We start from the raw sequence: 13,668 nt of genomic DNA, 5'->3' as shown, positions 1-13,668 counted from the left end.
GCTCATAAAGCTGTGCCAGGGGACTTGCAATGACCTGAGCCAGTTCCTTTAGAACTCTAGGGTGGAGATCATCCGAACCGGCTGACTTGAAAACGTCCAGCCTCTCGAGAAGCTCCCTAACTAAATCCTTGCTAACCCTTGGCCTAGGTGTGCCTCCCCCGGGGCCCAAGGGGGTCCCAGCAGGGAGGTGGCTGTCCTGGTCCCTACTTAGGAAGATGGAGGCAAAGAAATCATTAAAACATGTTAGCTTTGTCGTCTGGTGTGACGTCCAAGTTTCCCAACGCGTCCTGCAAGGGCCCCACATTACCCGGGACCTTCTTTTTACCTCCTGTGTATTTAAAAAAGGACTTCTTATTGTCCTTAATCTGGGAAGCTAGTCCCAGTTCCATCTCCGCCTTGGCCTTCCTAACTACCCCGCTACATCCCCAAGCAACTGCAGAATAGTCATCCCTGGTGATGTCCCCTTCTTTCCATTGGGTGTCCCCTTTGATCTTCGTTGGGATTGCCTTCCTTTGGGCTTGGAGGATTGTCTCCTCAAGGAGCAACCACTCACCTTGGACACCTGGCTTCCCTCCCCTCTGGGATCTCAGCACTTCTCCAACTATCCTCCTTAACTCGTTGAAGTTTGCCCTCTTAAAATCTAGGGCCACTGCCTTACTGCTTGCCTTTGCCACCTTGCGCTGGATGGTGAATTCTAGCAGGTGATGATCGCTGTCGCCAAGGTGGTCGAGCACCCACAGCCCTCTCACCAGGTCATCACCTGTGGCCAGCACTAGGTCTAACAAGGCGTCTCCCCTGGTGGGGCTATGCATCCCCTGGGTTAGATGGAGGTCCTGCACTCTGTCTAAGAACCTACGTGAACGATCTGACCTGGCTGACTGCTCTTCCCAGCAGAAGTTCAGGTTCCCCATGACTACCACATCCTTAGCCTTCACTACCTCTGTGAGCTGACCCAAGAAATCCTGGTCAAGCTCCTCTCCCTGGTTGGGAGGTCTGTAGTAGACTCCCACCGTTAAGTCTCTTTCCCTTCGACTGCCTTGTACCCTAACCCAAAGCACTTCAGAGTGCCCCTCTCCTGACTCCTTACTAATTGATGAGGATGTGTATTCCTCCTTAATATAGAAAGCCATGCCCCCACCTCTTTTTCCTATCCTGTCCCTCCTGTACAGCCTATAGCCCTTGACATTCACCACCCAATCATGCGTTGAGTCCCACCACGTTTCTGTAATCCCCACTATGTCCAGGCTGGTGTCAGCCAGCAGGAGGGTGAGTTCCTCCTGCTTGTTACCCATACTATGAGCGTTTGTGTAGAGGCATTTGAGGCCTCCTGTAGATGTGTGTACTGACCCCCTAGCCCCAGCGTTACCCTGGCCCCTATCTCTTACCTGTTTATTTGCTTTGCTCGGTGGGCTGGGCTGGGCTGTAGTTGTGGGTACTGTTTGGTCTGGCAGTCTGATGTTTCCTCCACCCTTGTCTACCCCTTCCCCCGACGAGCCTAGTTTAAAGCCCGCCGGAGGAGGTCTGCCAACCTAGAAGAGAACACACGCTTACCTTTAGGGGAAAGGTAGAGCCCGTCCCATCCCAGCATGTCTCTCGTTGTGATGTGCTGGTCATGGCTGAAGAAGCCAAAACCCGCCTCAAAGCACCATTCCTGTAGCCGCCAGTTGGTCTCCGCGATGCACGTTTCATACTGTCTGCCTCGTCCACTCACTGGCAGGATAGAAGAGAAAACCACCTGTGCACCCTCTCCTTCAGCACGCACCCCAGAGCGTGGTAGTCCTCCATCAAGCGATCAGGGCTCCTCCTGGCCGCATCGTTAGTGCCCACATGGACTAGGACCATGGGGTAATAATCGGTGCTGACTTGAAGCAGCCATTCAACATTTTACTTCATTCATGTTGCTCAGTATGTTGCCCTCAGCCTTACTTCCAGTACACTATTCAAACCTGGCTCTACAAAACAGTTTATTCCCTCCTATGCTTGTCTTATGCTCATCCCTACAAACGTTGAGAGCACTTTATAACCAATAGCTAATCTATCTTTACAGCACCATTTCCGGATACAAGACTGCTTGTATCTCCGTTTTCCAGATGGGAAACTGAGGCACAGAAATTAGATTTAAAAAATTCACTACCTTTAGACACCCAGCTTAAGATGACTTGTGGGATCTGGTGTTTCAGAGTACTTGGCAGTGTATACTAGAGGTGCATTGATGCATCGATCCCATATTGGATCGACGCTGATATAAGGAAAATGGACTGTATCGACAATAGGCTTTTCTTGGCTGAAGTGGCTGATAATGCCACTGATAAATGCCCCATGCATGTGTGCAGCTTCAGCACAGCATGCAGGCGGTCAGGAGCGCAGCATGGAGAACAGCTAGGTCTGGCTAGTAAGTCTGTTGTGAGGGAAGGGGTGTGGCAGGATAGATTGAGGCCCCAGCAGTGCAGGGGGGAGTGGGGCTGGCTCTGGAACAGGGGCAGGCATTGAACAGCTGGGGTGGGGCACAGGATGAAGCCATGAGCAGCTTGTCCAGGGGGGCTTGGAGAAGGGGTGGTGGCTCCTGCTGCTGCACGCACCGCAGGAGGGCATGGAGGGCATGTGCTCCCAGATCTGCATGCAGGGCAAGGGCAGGCTGCTGCTGTGGACTGGTGGCGCCGGGCTTTCCCCGGAGGGGGCTGGGCCACACTGCATTTGGGGTGGGCAGTGGTAGTGCTGGGAGAGGGGGCTTGAGGTGGGGTACAGCGAATGTTGGGTAGCTGCAGCCCCCTCCCCCGCTAGCCGCCTCCTAGTGCTGCGACTGCCTGCCCTGAGCACAGCTCGGCCCAGCGCCACCCCAGCCTACAGTAGCAGTCCATTGTCCCCTATGTACAGATCCAGGGGCATGCGCCCCCCCGTGCCTCTGGGGGCGCATAGTGGTAGGAGCCCCACTTCCCCCTCCCGCTCTGTCCCCTGCTTTGTCCTGGCTGTGCAGCTCCTGCCCCACTCACCCCCTCACTGCAGGGGCCTCGATTTGCCCACCCCATGTCCCTTCCCTCCCCCCTTCCTCCACAGCAGACTTACCAGCCAGACGCTGCTCTCCATGCTGCCCAGCTACATATCAGAATTGGATCAGTATTGGTCAGTATGGCTCATTAAAAATCAGCCATTGCTATTGGTCCAAAAATTCTCTATTGGTCTACCCCTACTCTAATACTGCTTCATATAAGAAAAACATAGTTCCTTTGATTTCCATTACTGTTGAGTGTATTTCTCACTTCTGTAGATTGGAGCACATGGGCTTAAGGTAGGCATCCAGGAAATGAGGAACATGCATCCATTGACTGCCTGTGAAAAATCTGTTTGAAGTGGCTTAGCATCGCACAAGCTATGGCAGAGAGGGAATCTAGATTTCCCAGGCAGCATTTGTTTGAAGTGTCTGGCCATTCTCTTTCACTCCACTCAGGTCATACCTTTCAACTTCTGCAGCAAGTGAAGTAGGGTTCCAGCAGACAGCATCCCTTTTTCAGCCCAGTCTCATAGACGGAGCAGGTCTGTCCTGTATGCTGAACTGCAGTAATACTATCTGTGCAGACCAGCACTACTAGGGAGTGACAGTGGATTTCATAGATATTTGCTACCAGCAGACTAATGGTTAGGCTTAGAAATGTTGAGATCCTGTTCAGGCCTTGGCTAAGTACTGATGGTCAAAAAGTCTGAGGCTGAATCTATTCAATCTTTGCAGGTTAGTCTAAGCTGCATAGATTGAACCAATAAGCAAGCGAACAGACATTCACTTTTGTTTCTGAAAATGCAGCCACATACCTGCAGTGGCTAGGGGTGCTAGAGCACACCTCCCTATTCAGCTTGGGCCAAGGCTAGCCAACCTACCCTGAGGTGGGGGTGTGTGTGCAAAGCATTCTGGGATACTGGAGAACTGTGAGTTAACTTGAATCTTGAGGGGATGTCGAACAGAAATTCAGTAAACTGAGTTAAGTTAGTCTGATACTATATACAGCCCAGTTTATCTTAAACTGGTTTCAGCCATTTTGAAAGTGGTTTATGTGCACCAAACTTCTCTTGTGTTACAGATGTGAACCATTTTCCGATCACTTACCATGGTTTCTGTGTAAATTCTGTCCCTAGCCCTAGTGGGTACAAGCCTCTTAGGCCCTCAGCTGGCTTCCCTCCATCATGTCTCTTCCAGTAGGCTGCCTTCCAAATTCTGGATCTTCTCCACTGTGGCTTCTTCCTTGTCTACCCAGCTTCAGTCTCCACTCATTAGACTTCTCAATCAAGTTTTCTTGTCCAGCTTAGTCCTAATTCTCTCCCCTAGCTTCTTATCTGATTGGACTTCTGTGCTTGTGTGCATGTACACATGCATACTTTTTCTCAGTTTGTCTGGCCTTTTGAATTCCTCTCTAGTCTTGATTCCTGCCTCCCTCCCCCAACTCCACTTTCTCCTGGATCATCATTTTAATCTTATCTTGTACCTGCTCCCTTCTCAGTTTTTTCCTTTGCATGCTTAGTGGAAGCAGGCTGGTTTCTTAGCGCCTCATAGTCTCTCCTTGTACCTAGTTTACGTCTGATTTTGGTGTACCTCCCACATAGCCAACTATCTTCTAGTCCCTATTTCTCCCATTCCCTGTACAGCTCCTAGTCCTAGGCTCCCTAGCACTAGCTTTTGTACCACAGTTCCTATAGCAGCCTCCCCATCCTTTGCCGTTCAGTTTATCTTCTTACTCAAAACCAGTTACAGGTTCTCCTCCAACTCATAGGCACCATTTCTTCTCCCTATCCAGTCTCAGTCTCTTCAGGCTCTTTGTTCCAATCTCCTCCTTCCCTTTATCCTAAATTAGCTTTGTCCCTTCTGAATTCACAGTAGTTTTCTTCCTCCTTTGCTCTACCTGCATGCCAACACAGGGGTCACTGAGAGCAGGAGAGAGACAGGTTTCCTCTTGGTAGTTTGCGTAGCAAGCCAGCAACAGCTCTTACAGGGAAAGTCTGGGTTCCCACTGTAGCTCTGGGCTGGATCATGATAAGCTAATTGTGGTGCATATGTGCTGAAGTTGGCATTTGACAGTGTAAGAACTGGAGAAAATAGTGAGGAAGAAGTAAGTAGTAAAGTTGGGGAAGTCTTTGGAGCATTTGGGAAGTGTGATTTTTTTTTTTTTAAGGCCTGTTTCCCTAAAATGGCCACATTTCAGCAGGTTTTCTCAACAGTGGCAGGGATATTCACACACCACTTTCCTGCCAGATTTCAAGACCTGGTTCCAAAGTATGGGAGTAGAACTGTTCAAAGAAAAGGTCTGAAGAATATTTTAGCAGGCAGAAAACATATTTTGCTTAGCCTTGTTCTTGGAATCGGCTGTGCTGTTTTGGCTGAAATTTTCCAGGAAAAAAAATCAAGCTTACTCAGACACCTGGCTTAGGACATTTCAGCCCAAGTTATCAGCAACTGAAAACAGCATCCCCCAATGGGAAGTGTCATAACCTTCATAATAAGTGTTGCTGCCCTCCCCTGATATATAGTAAGTTATACTTACAAAACATAAAAATGGTGTAATGGAATAACTGAAGATACTATCTCTTATCCTTATCAGTGGTCTGGTTGATAAGGGGCTGATGTCTAATATATTATGACGTGTAATATATTATGGAAACTGGATTCAACTTCAGGCATTTCAGATCAAAGGGAAGTGTAGATATATCATGCCTCATCCTCGAGTTACGGTGATTTGCTTGTACTACTTCGCAGTAATTCCTTTGACTGGTTTAGAACTGATGTGTCCCAGATGGAAATATGTTCAGTTCTTCTTAACCGGAAAGATGAGAGCTTCAAGATAAAGCTTCAAGAGAGCAGTGGGGGTAGTGGTGTGGGGGTGGTGGTGAGGAAACGGTTCTCTCTCGAGCTCAGGATAAATCATATGCATTGTCTTTGAGTGCAGTGCATTGCTCTAAATGAAAATGTAGCTTTTAAGTTGCATATTAAAGGTTTCTTTTTACAGTGCCCTTTTGTTCTATATATTTCACAGTGTGATAATTGCGGCATTGAACCTATTCAAGGTGTTCGATGGCACTGCCAGGATTGTCCTCAAGAAATGTCCTTGGATTTCTGTGATTCTTGTTCAGACTGGTGAGCTGCAATCGTTGATCCTTATTATATGTAATTTACTTGAATACCTGCTTAAGGTGTAATTGCTAAATAAACTCATTGTATATATTGGACTAATCCTGGTTTCATCAACGATTCATCTCCATAGTAAGAGGTGACTGGAGTATAACTGTGACATGTCCCTGCTGGGCTTCCTTATGACATAAAAGTAGTTTTATACTGGTCAGTTTTGGGGAATGCATGTACTGTATTATTAAAACCTAAGCTGTGTAAAATTAGATATGCATTTTCAAAATCTATTTATTGTTCTGGAAGTGAAAAACCTGGAAACATGATTTCATTTTCTGAGTAATTTTCTTTTCTTTTCTTTGCAGTCTACATGAAACAGAGATTCACAAAGAAGATCACCAGTTAGAACCTATTTACAGAGCTGAGACATTTTTAGACAGAGACTACTGCATGTCGCAAGGAACAAGTTACAATTACCTTGACCCAAACTACTTTCCAGCAAATAGATGACATGGGAAGCAGACTTACAATGTGGGGCTTACTATCTTTGAAAAATAACAATGGCGCCATTGTTAATTCTGTGCACATTTTGGAAAGACTGCTTTCCCTGAAATGTCACTCGCAGCATGACAGCTTCCTGGGTGTACTTGTCAAACTACAGCTTTGAACTGTCATGGTTCTAGATCACTGAACAGCAGCTGAACATTCCTAGTGTGCAGAAGGTTTCATTGGGAGACTTTCGTTTCACCACATTAGTTATTTTTAGGTGGTGAATCTAAACAAAAAATAAATACAAGAAGGTGAGCCAGAAATGAGAGCACACATTAAAGCGAGAGTAAATTCCAAAGGCTTTGAAGAACTTGGTTATAATGAGATCCAGAGAAGATGAAGTATTTATATAAAATCAGTTTAGTAGCTTGCAGTTTTGTTGTGAAATAGTTTTCGGCACAGAAACTGACTATGTTAGGCAAGGTTTTAACCAATGACAGTGTTTGCTTGTAGGATATACTCTAAAAAAAAAAAACTCACTGTCCCAATGATGGTTGGTTACAGGCCTTCATTAAATTGGAGCTGCTTAATCACATTGACTTTTTTTTTTAACCACAATGAACTCTATTTACCAACAGTGAAGCACTACAGGAGGCAACTCTGGCATTGCTTCCTTAACCAGCTCATGGTGTGTGAATGTTATAAAATTGTCACTCAGATATATTTTTTAAATGTAATGTTATATAAGATGATCATGTGATGTGTACAAAATATGGTGAAAAGTGCCAGTGGTAGTAACTGTGTAAAGTCTCTAATACTCAACATTAACTCCTTTAAAATAAAATACACAGCCTTCTGCCTCTGTATTTGGAGTTGTTAGTGCAACTCATCAAAGAAAACTGCCTACTATAAATCATATATATGGTAATAATTTTCCTCTTTTGTAGTCTGCACAAGATCCATGAAAGATTGTATTTTTATTACTATTTAAACAAGTGATTAAATTTAGCCTGAGCAGTGAGCAAGGGTTCACATGCATTCTTTTATACTGCTGGATTTTGTTGTGCATCATTTAAAACATTTTGTATGTTTCTTCTTATCTGTGTATACAGTATGTTCTTAAATAATGTTCAATTGTCAGGAGAACTGTGAGAAATAAAATATGTGGATACAGTCTGTTTATATATAGAATGCTTGCTGTGATTTCCTTTTTGTGTAAATTTTGACTTTTCAACCGACATTAACAATAGAAAAAAGTACATTATAATAGGTCATATGAATATTTAAAAGGCTCAACCATGCAAAGGGACTCAGTGCCCTCAACTACTTTTGATTCAGTAGGAGTTGAAGGTACTTTGCTCCTTACAGACTGTGCTCAGCCTCTTGTAGGATTAGGTCCTCAGTTTCTTGTATGTTATACCATACTGTCATCCCCCTGTATCCACTCCTGACTAAAGGAAGACATTTTAGCAACTTCAGTGTATTAGCCTAAAGATGTACTGATGTCTGAGGAGCTTTGTAATTATTGTGATATACTTTTAGCTAATATATCTTTTTTAATGAAATGTATAGCTTGTGATTCAGAAACAGTGATCATTTTTTAACTGTAATAGATTTCCACTTGCGCACAGACTTGAATTTCAGAGTGATTAGAGTACAGAAGGAACACATTAGCTGAAAAGTATGGCAATAAGAACGTTAATTGGTGGGTTGCATTTGACAATAATTTTACTTGTAGCTTGATTACAGTGTTAATTTTCATAATTTATCTAGGTGTAATCATTTTTGTTTCAGAGAAAAGGTGTAAGCACTTAATATATTAGTAGATAATATAGCACAGTTACTAAAACACTGAGTGATGTAATACATCATCTGTAAGCATCTCATATACTTTGAGAAATTTAATAAACCTAAAGAAATATAATATAAAAATTCACCAGATGTATTTCACTTTTTAATGACAAACAAAAGAGATTTGTTGCGAGACAGACACTCTTCTGTAAAAACACAGAAGATCACCCTTCTCCAGAAGTCGCACCCTTGGTAAAGAAGCAGCTTTTTGGAGGAGTAAATACCAGAGACAAAATCTGTGGTGGTATCCTTCTTTTCTGATGAGCTTTTAACATGTTCCAATTAATCATAATTCTTGAATGAAAAAAATTATCACACATGTATGTAGTATTTGTTACATTAATAAGCTTGAAGGGGACTTGTGAGAACTAACTAAAATTGTAATTGACTTCTAGAATTAAAAATTGACAATTGACTTTTGCCACTGTCCTTTGGGAATGGAAACAATCCATTCCATAAATTTGAATTATCATTCTAATGAGAAATAGCCCATAAAATTACTGGAAATATCTAGATGTGGTTCTGCTCAGAATAATTTGTATCCTCATGATTATTTCAGACTATTTTAATTAATGGAGAAATAGCATAAGAGGATTGGCACTAGCACCTGCAAGTTTAAATGTAAGCTGAAAGGATCTTTGAATGGATGGAAATTGGTTGCATTCTGAAGATAACTTTCTTTTTTCAAAAAGTGGTTTGTTAGACATTGAACTAGCTAGCAGAGTATGATGTCTGTCTGTCTAGCATTTTGCTTGGTGTCAGCAGTAAAGCTTAATTTGTGTTTAAAAAAAACACAGAAAAATGAAGAAAGTAAGGGCATCCACAATTAAAAGATGAGAGCAAGTCTAAAGCTGTCTTTAGTAAATATTTGAACCATTCACTGTAATAGAAGTAAAACAAAAACAGGAGAATCTTCTCTAAGTAAAAAATCATGCTTGTTTAAGTTATTAATTTCATTTATTATACTTTACAGCAATCTGTTTTATTGTACTTTCAGCGGAACTAAACTTATATGCACTGCAACAAAATACTTCTCTTTATGTTTGTCCATTCATTTTATTTTGTATTATGTCTTCATTACAAGAAAGGTAACTTTAAAAATACAAATCTGTCCCATAAATACTCATTTAAAGTACAACTGTCGACAGAAAGATCAGTCATGCAATCACTTCTAACTGTGGACTAGTCCAGTGGTCTAGTAGGAAGATACAATTACTTCACAAAAATGTCAAATAAGCTTTTATTTGGCTGTCTGTGGCATAAAAAATATCTTAACTAAATGGATGTAAAATAGGGTTTCACATAATTTTGTTCAGATATTTTGGAAAAGTGGGTTGTTAAATATAGGGTATGTTGGGAGTTGCACAATCCCCGACATTTTCTCTCTCTCTCTTTTTATTATATATATTTTTGGCCTGTCACTTTCAAGCTTTGGCAATGCTGCTAAAAGACAACAGATGATGATCTGCAACTGAACTTTATGCTTGAAATACTTCCAGAGTATGATTTAATGATTAAATCACTTAACTTTTGTACATTCTGGCTGTTGCTCAATATCTAATTTTTAACAATGAAAACTACCGTTATTAGCATGGAAATAATCTACTTGCACTTTGAATTGCACCAGTACTTTCAGTCACTGTATTTACTGTCCCCCTCCCCAGCCACATGCATATCATTAGAAAATCATTGTTACAATGTGCTGAAAACTAACAGCAAGGCAAAGCTTTTTTTAGTTATTCTGTCTGCTCCCTGGCAATAGATGGACAGACCTGTACAGTATTAGCTAATTTCTTCACATTCAGTTTGTTTTTTGCTCACTTCATTTACAGTATTTTTGGGAAGTGTCAAAAGTGTGTTCAGTTTCCATAGCGCTCTATAAATTATTTTGACAAATTACAGGTATGTTCCAGCATTAAGCAAAATGGCAAGGAATAAATTCAACAACTATGAATTAAGAACAAGCTAAGTGTTGGCACAGAAATGAAAAGCACTAATTAATTAAGAGGGAAAAAAGGTATGAGTATTGTTATGCAACAATCCTGCAGTTTCATGTGGCGACTAACTTGGTTAAGTTGAAGGAGCTCAACATTAACTGCAACACCTCTGATTATAGTCAAATACATGAACGCGTGAATATAAACTGGACCTGCTGTTCACCATGCTGTTTTAAACCTGTGAAGTGCAAACAAGTTGATAAACAATATACAGTACTTTGTATTGTTTTAGCATAGATACCATTTTATATTTAGTGTACTGTATACATACGGATAAAATAAAGCCTTCGAAATCACATTAAATAGCACATGCACTAATTCCAGATACCTCTCATGACAGCAGGTATTGCTTTGAACAGCGTTTTAGTCAGAACTGTCAAGTGTACATGTGAAATGAAATGCTGTACACCATTACTGTATTTCTGCTGAAAAAGAAGAGGCTGCTGCTTCCTTTTTCAGAAAAAGATCAACCGATGTGCAGGCTTGCAGAAAAACCTCCTCTGGTGTTCCTTCGGCATTTATCTATTAAAAGAACATTAGAAAGTATATTAGGTGCCTGTTTTGCAGTAAATAATTGATTTTTCCCTTGTAATCTTAGTAATTGGTTTTAAAAAATCCCATATTCTAGATATTTGGTCTTGTAGTTTGATCTGTGTGCTGTCATAAAGGCGCCTCAGAGGAAAAGCGACTGTGTGATGGCAGCTTCTGAAAGTTCTGAACACTGCCAAACCATTCAGTTCTTCCTGAAGAGTCCTTTTGAAGTTTAAAATATAACATTTTTAATACAGTTAAAGGCCTGTTATCCAGCATTTTGCTAACCAGCATTTCTATTAACTGGAACTTCCAGCAGGTTCATTGGTCAGAGATGGGGGGGTGGAAGCTTGCTACCACCCACTGCCCTGTGCTGTTGCCACTCTGCATGTGGCCACACTCCCCGCTGCACGAGCAGCTGCCGCTCTCCTCCCCCTCCTTAGTGTCCAGCCAGAAACCCCTGTGTCTCAGGTAACTGGCCTTTTTAGATTACTGGCACCCCCCATTCCCCATTCATGCCAAAAAACAGGGTTTTTACTGTATATAGAAAGGTTTCCACAGATTTTTTGTGGAATTCCTATTTTAACTTTTCTTTAACTTCCAAGCAACTTAATGAAATAACCGCATGTGATGGTTTTAAGATAAAAATAAATAAATAAGTAACACCAACTTGTTTACTGTTTTCTGGTCATTTGAAGTAACACAGTTGATAATATTGCGTGTGTCTACACATGTGCATTAGCCCAATTTAACTTGCGTATACATGTGCGTAACCTTAACGTGCCTAAAAATGGTGATTTTAAGCTAATTCTGCCTAAATTTGATATCTGCATAAACCAAGTATCAAATTTAGGCATGATTAGTTAAAGCACATTAATGCACATGTAGATGTGTTAATGTGCATTAATGCAGGGACTTTAGTGCTGGGTCTACCCAGCCACTAGGGAGCCAGCCAGAGTCCAGCCCCAGGGCTTCTGGCTGGCTGGGTTGCTGTCTGGCAGCCCCTAGGTACAGACTATAAGCCTCCAGCCATTTTGTGCCTTGGAGCACACAGCACAGGGAGCCTGAAGGAGTCAGTGCTGTCTGCAGGATTCCCATGAGGCCCTGTGTGTTCTCCTGGACAGGACCCAAGCAGCCTCTGCCTGTTCCATCCCCTAGCCAGAGCTGCTTCTTGGCCTCAGGTGTGTGCTGCAAAAGGCTACAGCCTGGTGTGTCCTTTGCGCAGCCCTGAGATTCTTTCCAGGGCTCTGAGCCCTGCTCTTCCCAGCACCTGCTTCCTGCTGCTCCTCACCCCAAGCTCAGTTTCTTTGCAGGCATTGTAGTGAAGTGCCTCTGCTCTGTGGCTTGCAGTTCCTGGTCAGGGTGCTGCTGGCAGCCCTCTATGGCCGCATCACAGAGACAGCCACATGGGGGCCCAGAGAGTATGTCCAGCATATCATTCCCATTGAACCCCAGCTCCGCCTGCATGCCTATGTCCATCCTGAGTGCCTGGGCCCTCAATTGGACCAATCATTGGCCCAGTCGTGGCAAAAAGACCATGCATTTCATGTGGAAGTTGACCTGCATTTTGGTACCCCAGAAGATGGGCCCAATCCCCTGTGAGTGCCACCAGCACAGGCAAGTTGCCCTCACCTGCTCCCCACCTGGATGCCTCTGTTGATGTGTCACTAAAGGAGGGGACATCAGGCCTTTAATGCCCTGCCCACCTCCTCAGCTGGTGCATCCATTGGCAGCTCAGGGAGCCCTGTCCAGCAGCTGCCTTGCCCTTGGCCTGGCCCCAGAACCCACCAGAAGGACACTGCTGGCCACCAGCTCCTCCCCAGGCCAGGGCCCTGGCTGGGCACTGGCTTGCTGCAGGCCATGAACACTGGGTGTAGCCAGATGCCATTGTTGACAAGGAGCCCTGAGCTGAGCCACCACCCTCGCCAACCCCAGACGTGATAAGTCCTGCGCTGGGGGGGAGGGCCCAGCACCTTGGGCTGGGTGGCAGAGCAGCTGGCCTGCAGACAAGGGAGGCGTGGATTCTAGAGCTGTGGCAGCAGGTGCTGCCAGCAGCTTGGCCTGGCCCACCCTGGGAAGGGGGCAGGGGAGGCCAGCCACCAACCCCAGGGAGCAAGTGGGGCCACGGGGCTTGGCTGGCAGCTGCCTGGGCCCAGCCCTGCCTGGACAGCTTACCATATTCCCTGGGCACTCGCACATGGCCAATCTCCAATCTGAGCCTGGGCAGCTAAGGGACCCTGGTGCAGAGCATCTTATCTCTGCAATGCTGCAAACTTGCACAAAAGCCTGCTGTCTCTTGCCTCTGCAGGGCCAACATCTGGATGTAGGAGAGAGGCTGTAGGGCCCTGCAGAAGTGCTGATTCAGAATCACTGCCACCCACTGCTGGAGCTGTCCAGGTGCGCCAGCAGCATACCACAGACTGAACCCTCTTGCTCCAGCAGCTGGTAGCACTGGTAGAAAACTGGACAGCACAGAACAAGGGACAGCAGTATGCGCAGGTGGTGTGGGAGCTGACCTGGAAGGAGGAAGATGTCACCTGGGAGATTGCCTGGGAAGAGGCATGGGACTGGGTGCAGCAGGTGCACTAAGCCTGGCTGAAGGCCCTGGAGCAGGACAGTGTAGAGCTCCTCCAACAGCAACTGGCCAGGGCTGGCCAATGGAAACCATATCCAGGCTCCCCATGCCAGGCCCCCCGG

General features: G+C 44.4%; 2 protein-coding genes across 5 annotated transcripts in view; one reads left to right on the top strand and one right to left on the bottom strand.

The window, feature by feature from the left end:
- ZZZ3 (zinc finger ZZ-type containing 3) overlaps positions 1-7,783 on the top strand; it is a 110,639-nt gene extending 102,856 nt beyond the window's left edge. For all 4 annotated transcript variants that reach the window (XM_090050356.1, XM_090050355.1, XM_090050353.1 and 1 more), the window contains 2 exons: positions 6,015-6,115; positions 6,469-7,783. In XM_090050356.1, the coding sequence (XP_089906482.1) occupies positions 6,015-6,115; positions 6,469-6,613 (246 nt within the window). In that variant the 3' untranslated portion in view covers positions 6,614-7,783. The remainder of the gene's footprint in view (positions 1-6,014; positions 6,116-6,468) is intronic.
- A 2,509-nt stretch (positions 7,784-10,292) lies between these two features.
- The window catches only part of AK5 (adenylate kinase 5), a 155,855-nt gene continuing 152,479 nt past the window's right edge, over positions 10,293-13,668 (bottom strand). Inside the window, exon 14 of the mRNA XM_090050357.1 lies at positions 10,293-10,962. Within this exon, the coding sequence (XP_089906483.1) occupies positions 10,852-10,962 (111 nt within the window). The 3' untranslated portion in view covers positions 10,293-10,851. The remainder of the gene's footprint in view (positions 10,963-13,668) is intronic.

The sequence above is a fragment of the Crocodylus siamensis genome, chromosome 5, assembly GCF_052110815.1.
Source record: "Crocodylus siamensis isolate JL-2025a chromosome 5, ASM5211081v1, whole genome shotgun sequence".
Lineage (NCBI taxonomy): Eukaryota > Metazoa > Chordata > Crocodylia > Crocodylidae > Crocodylus > Crocodylus siamensis.
Note: the sequence above shows the minus strand (reverse complement) of the source record. Positions and strands in the feature narration are given on the sequence as shown.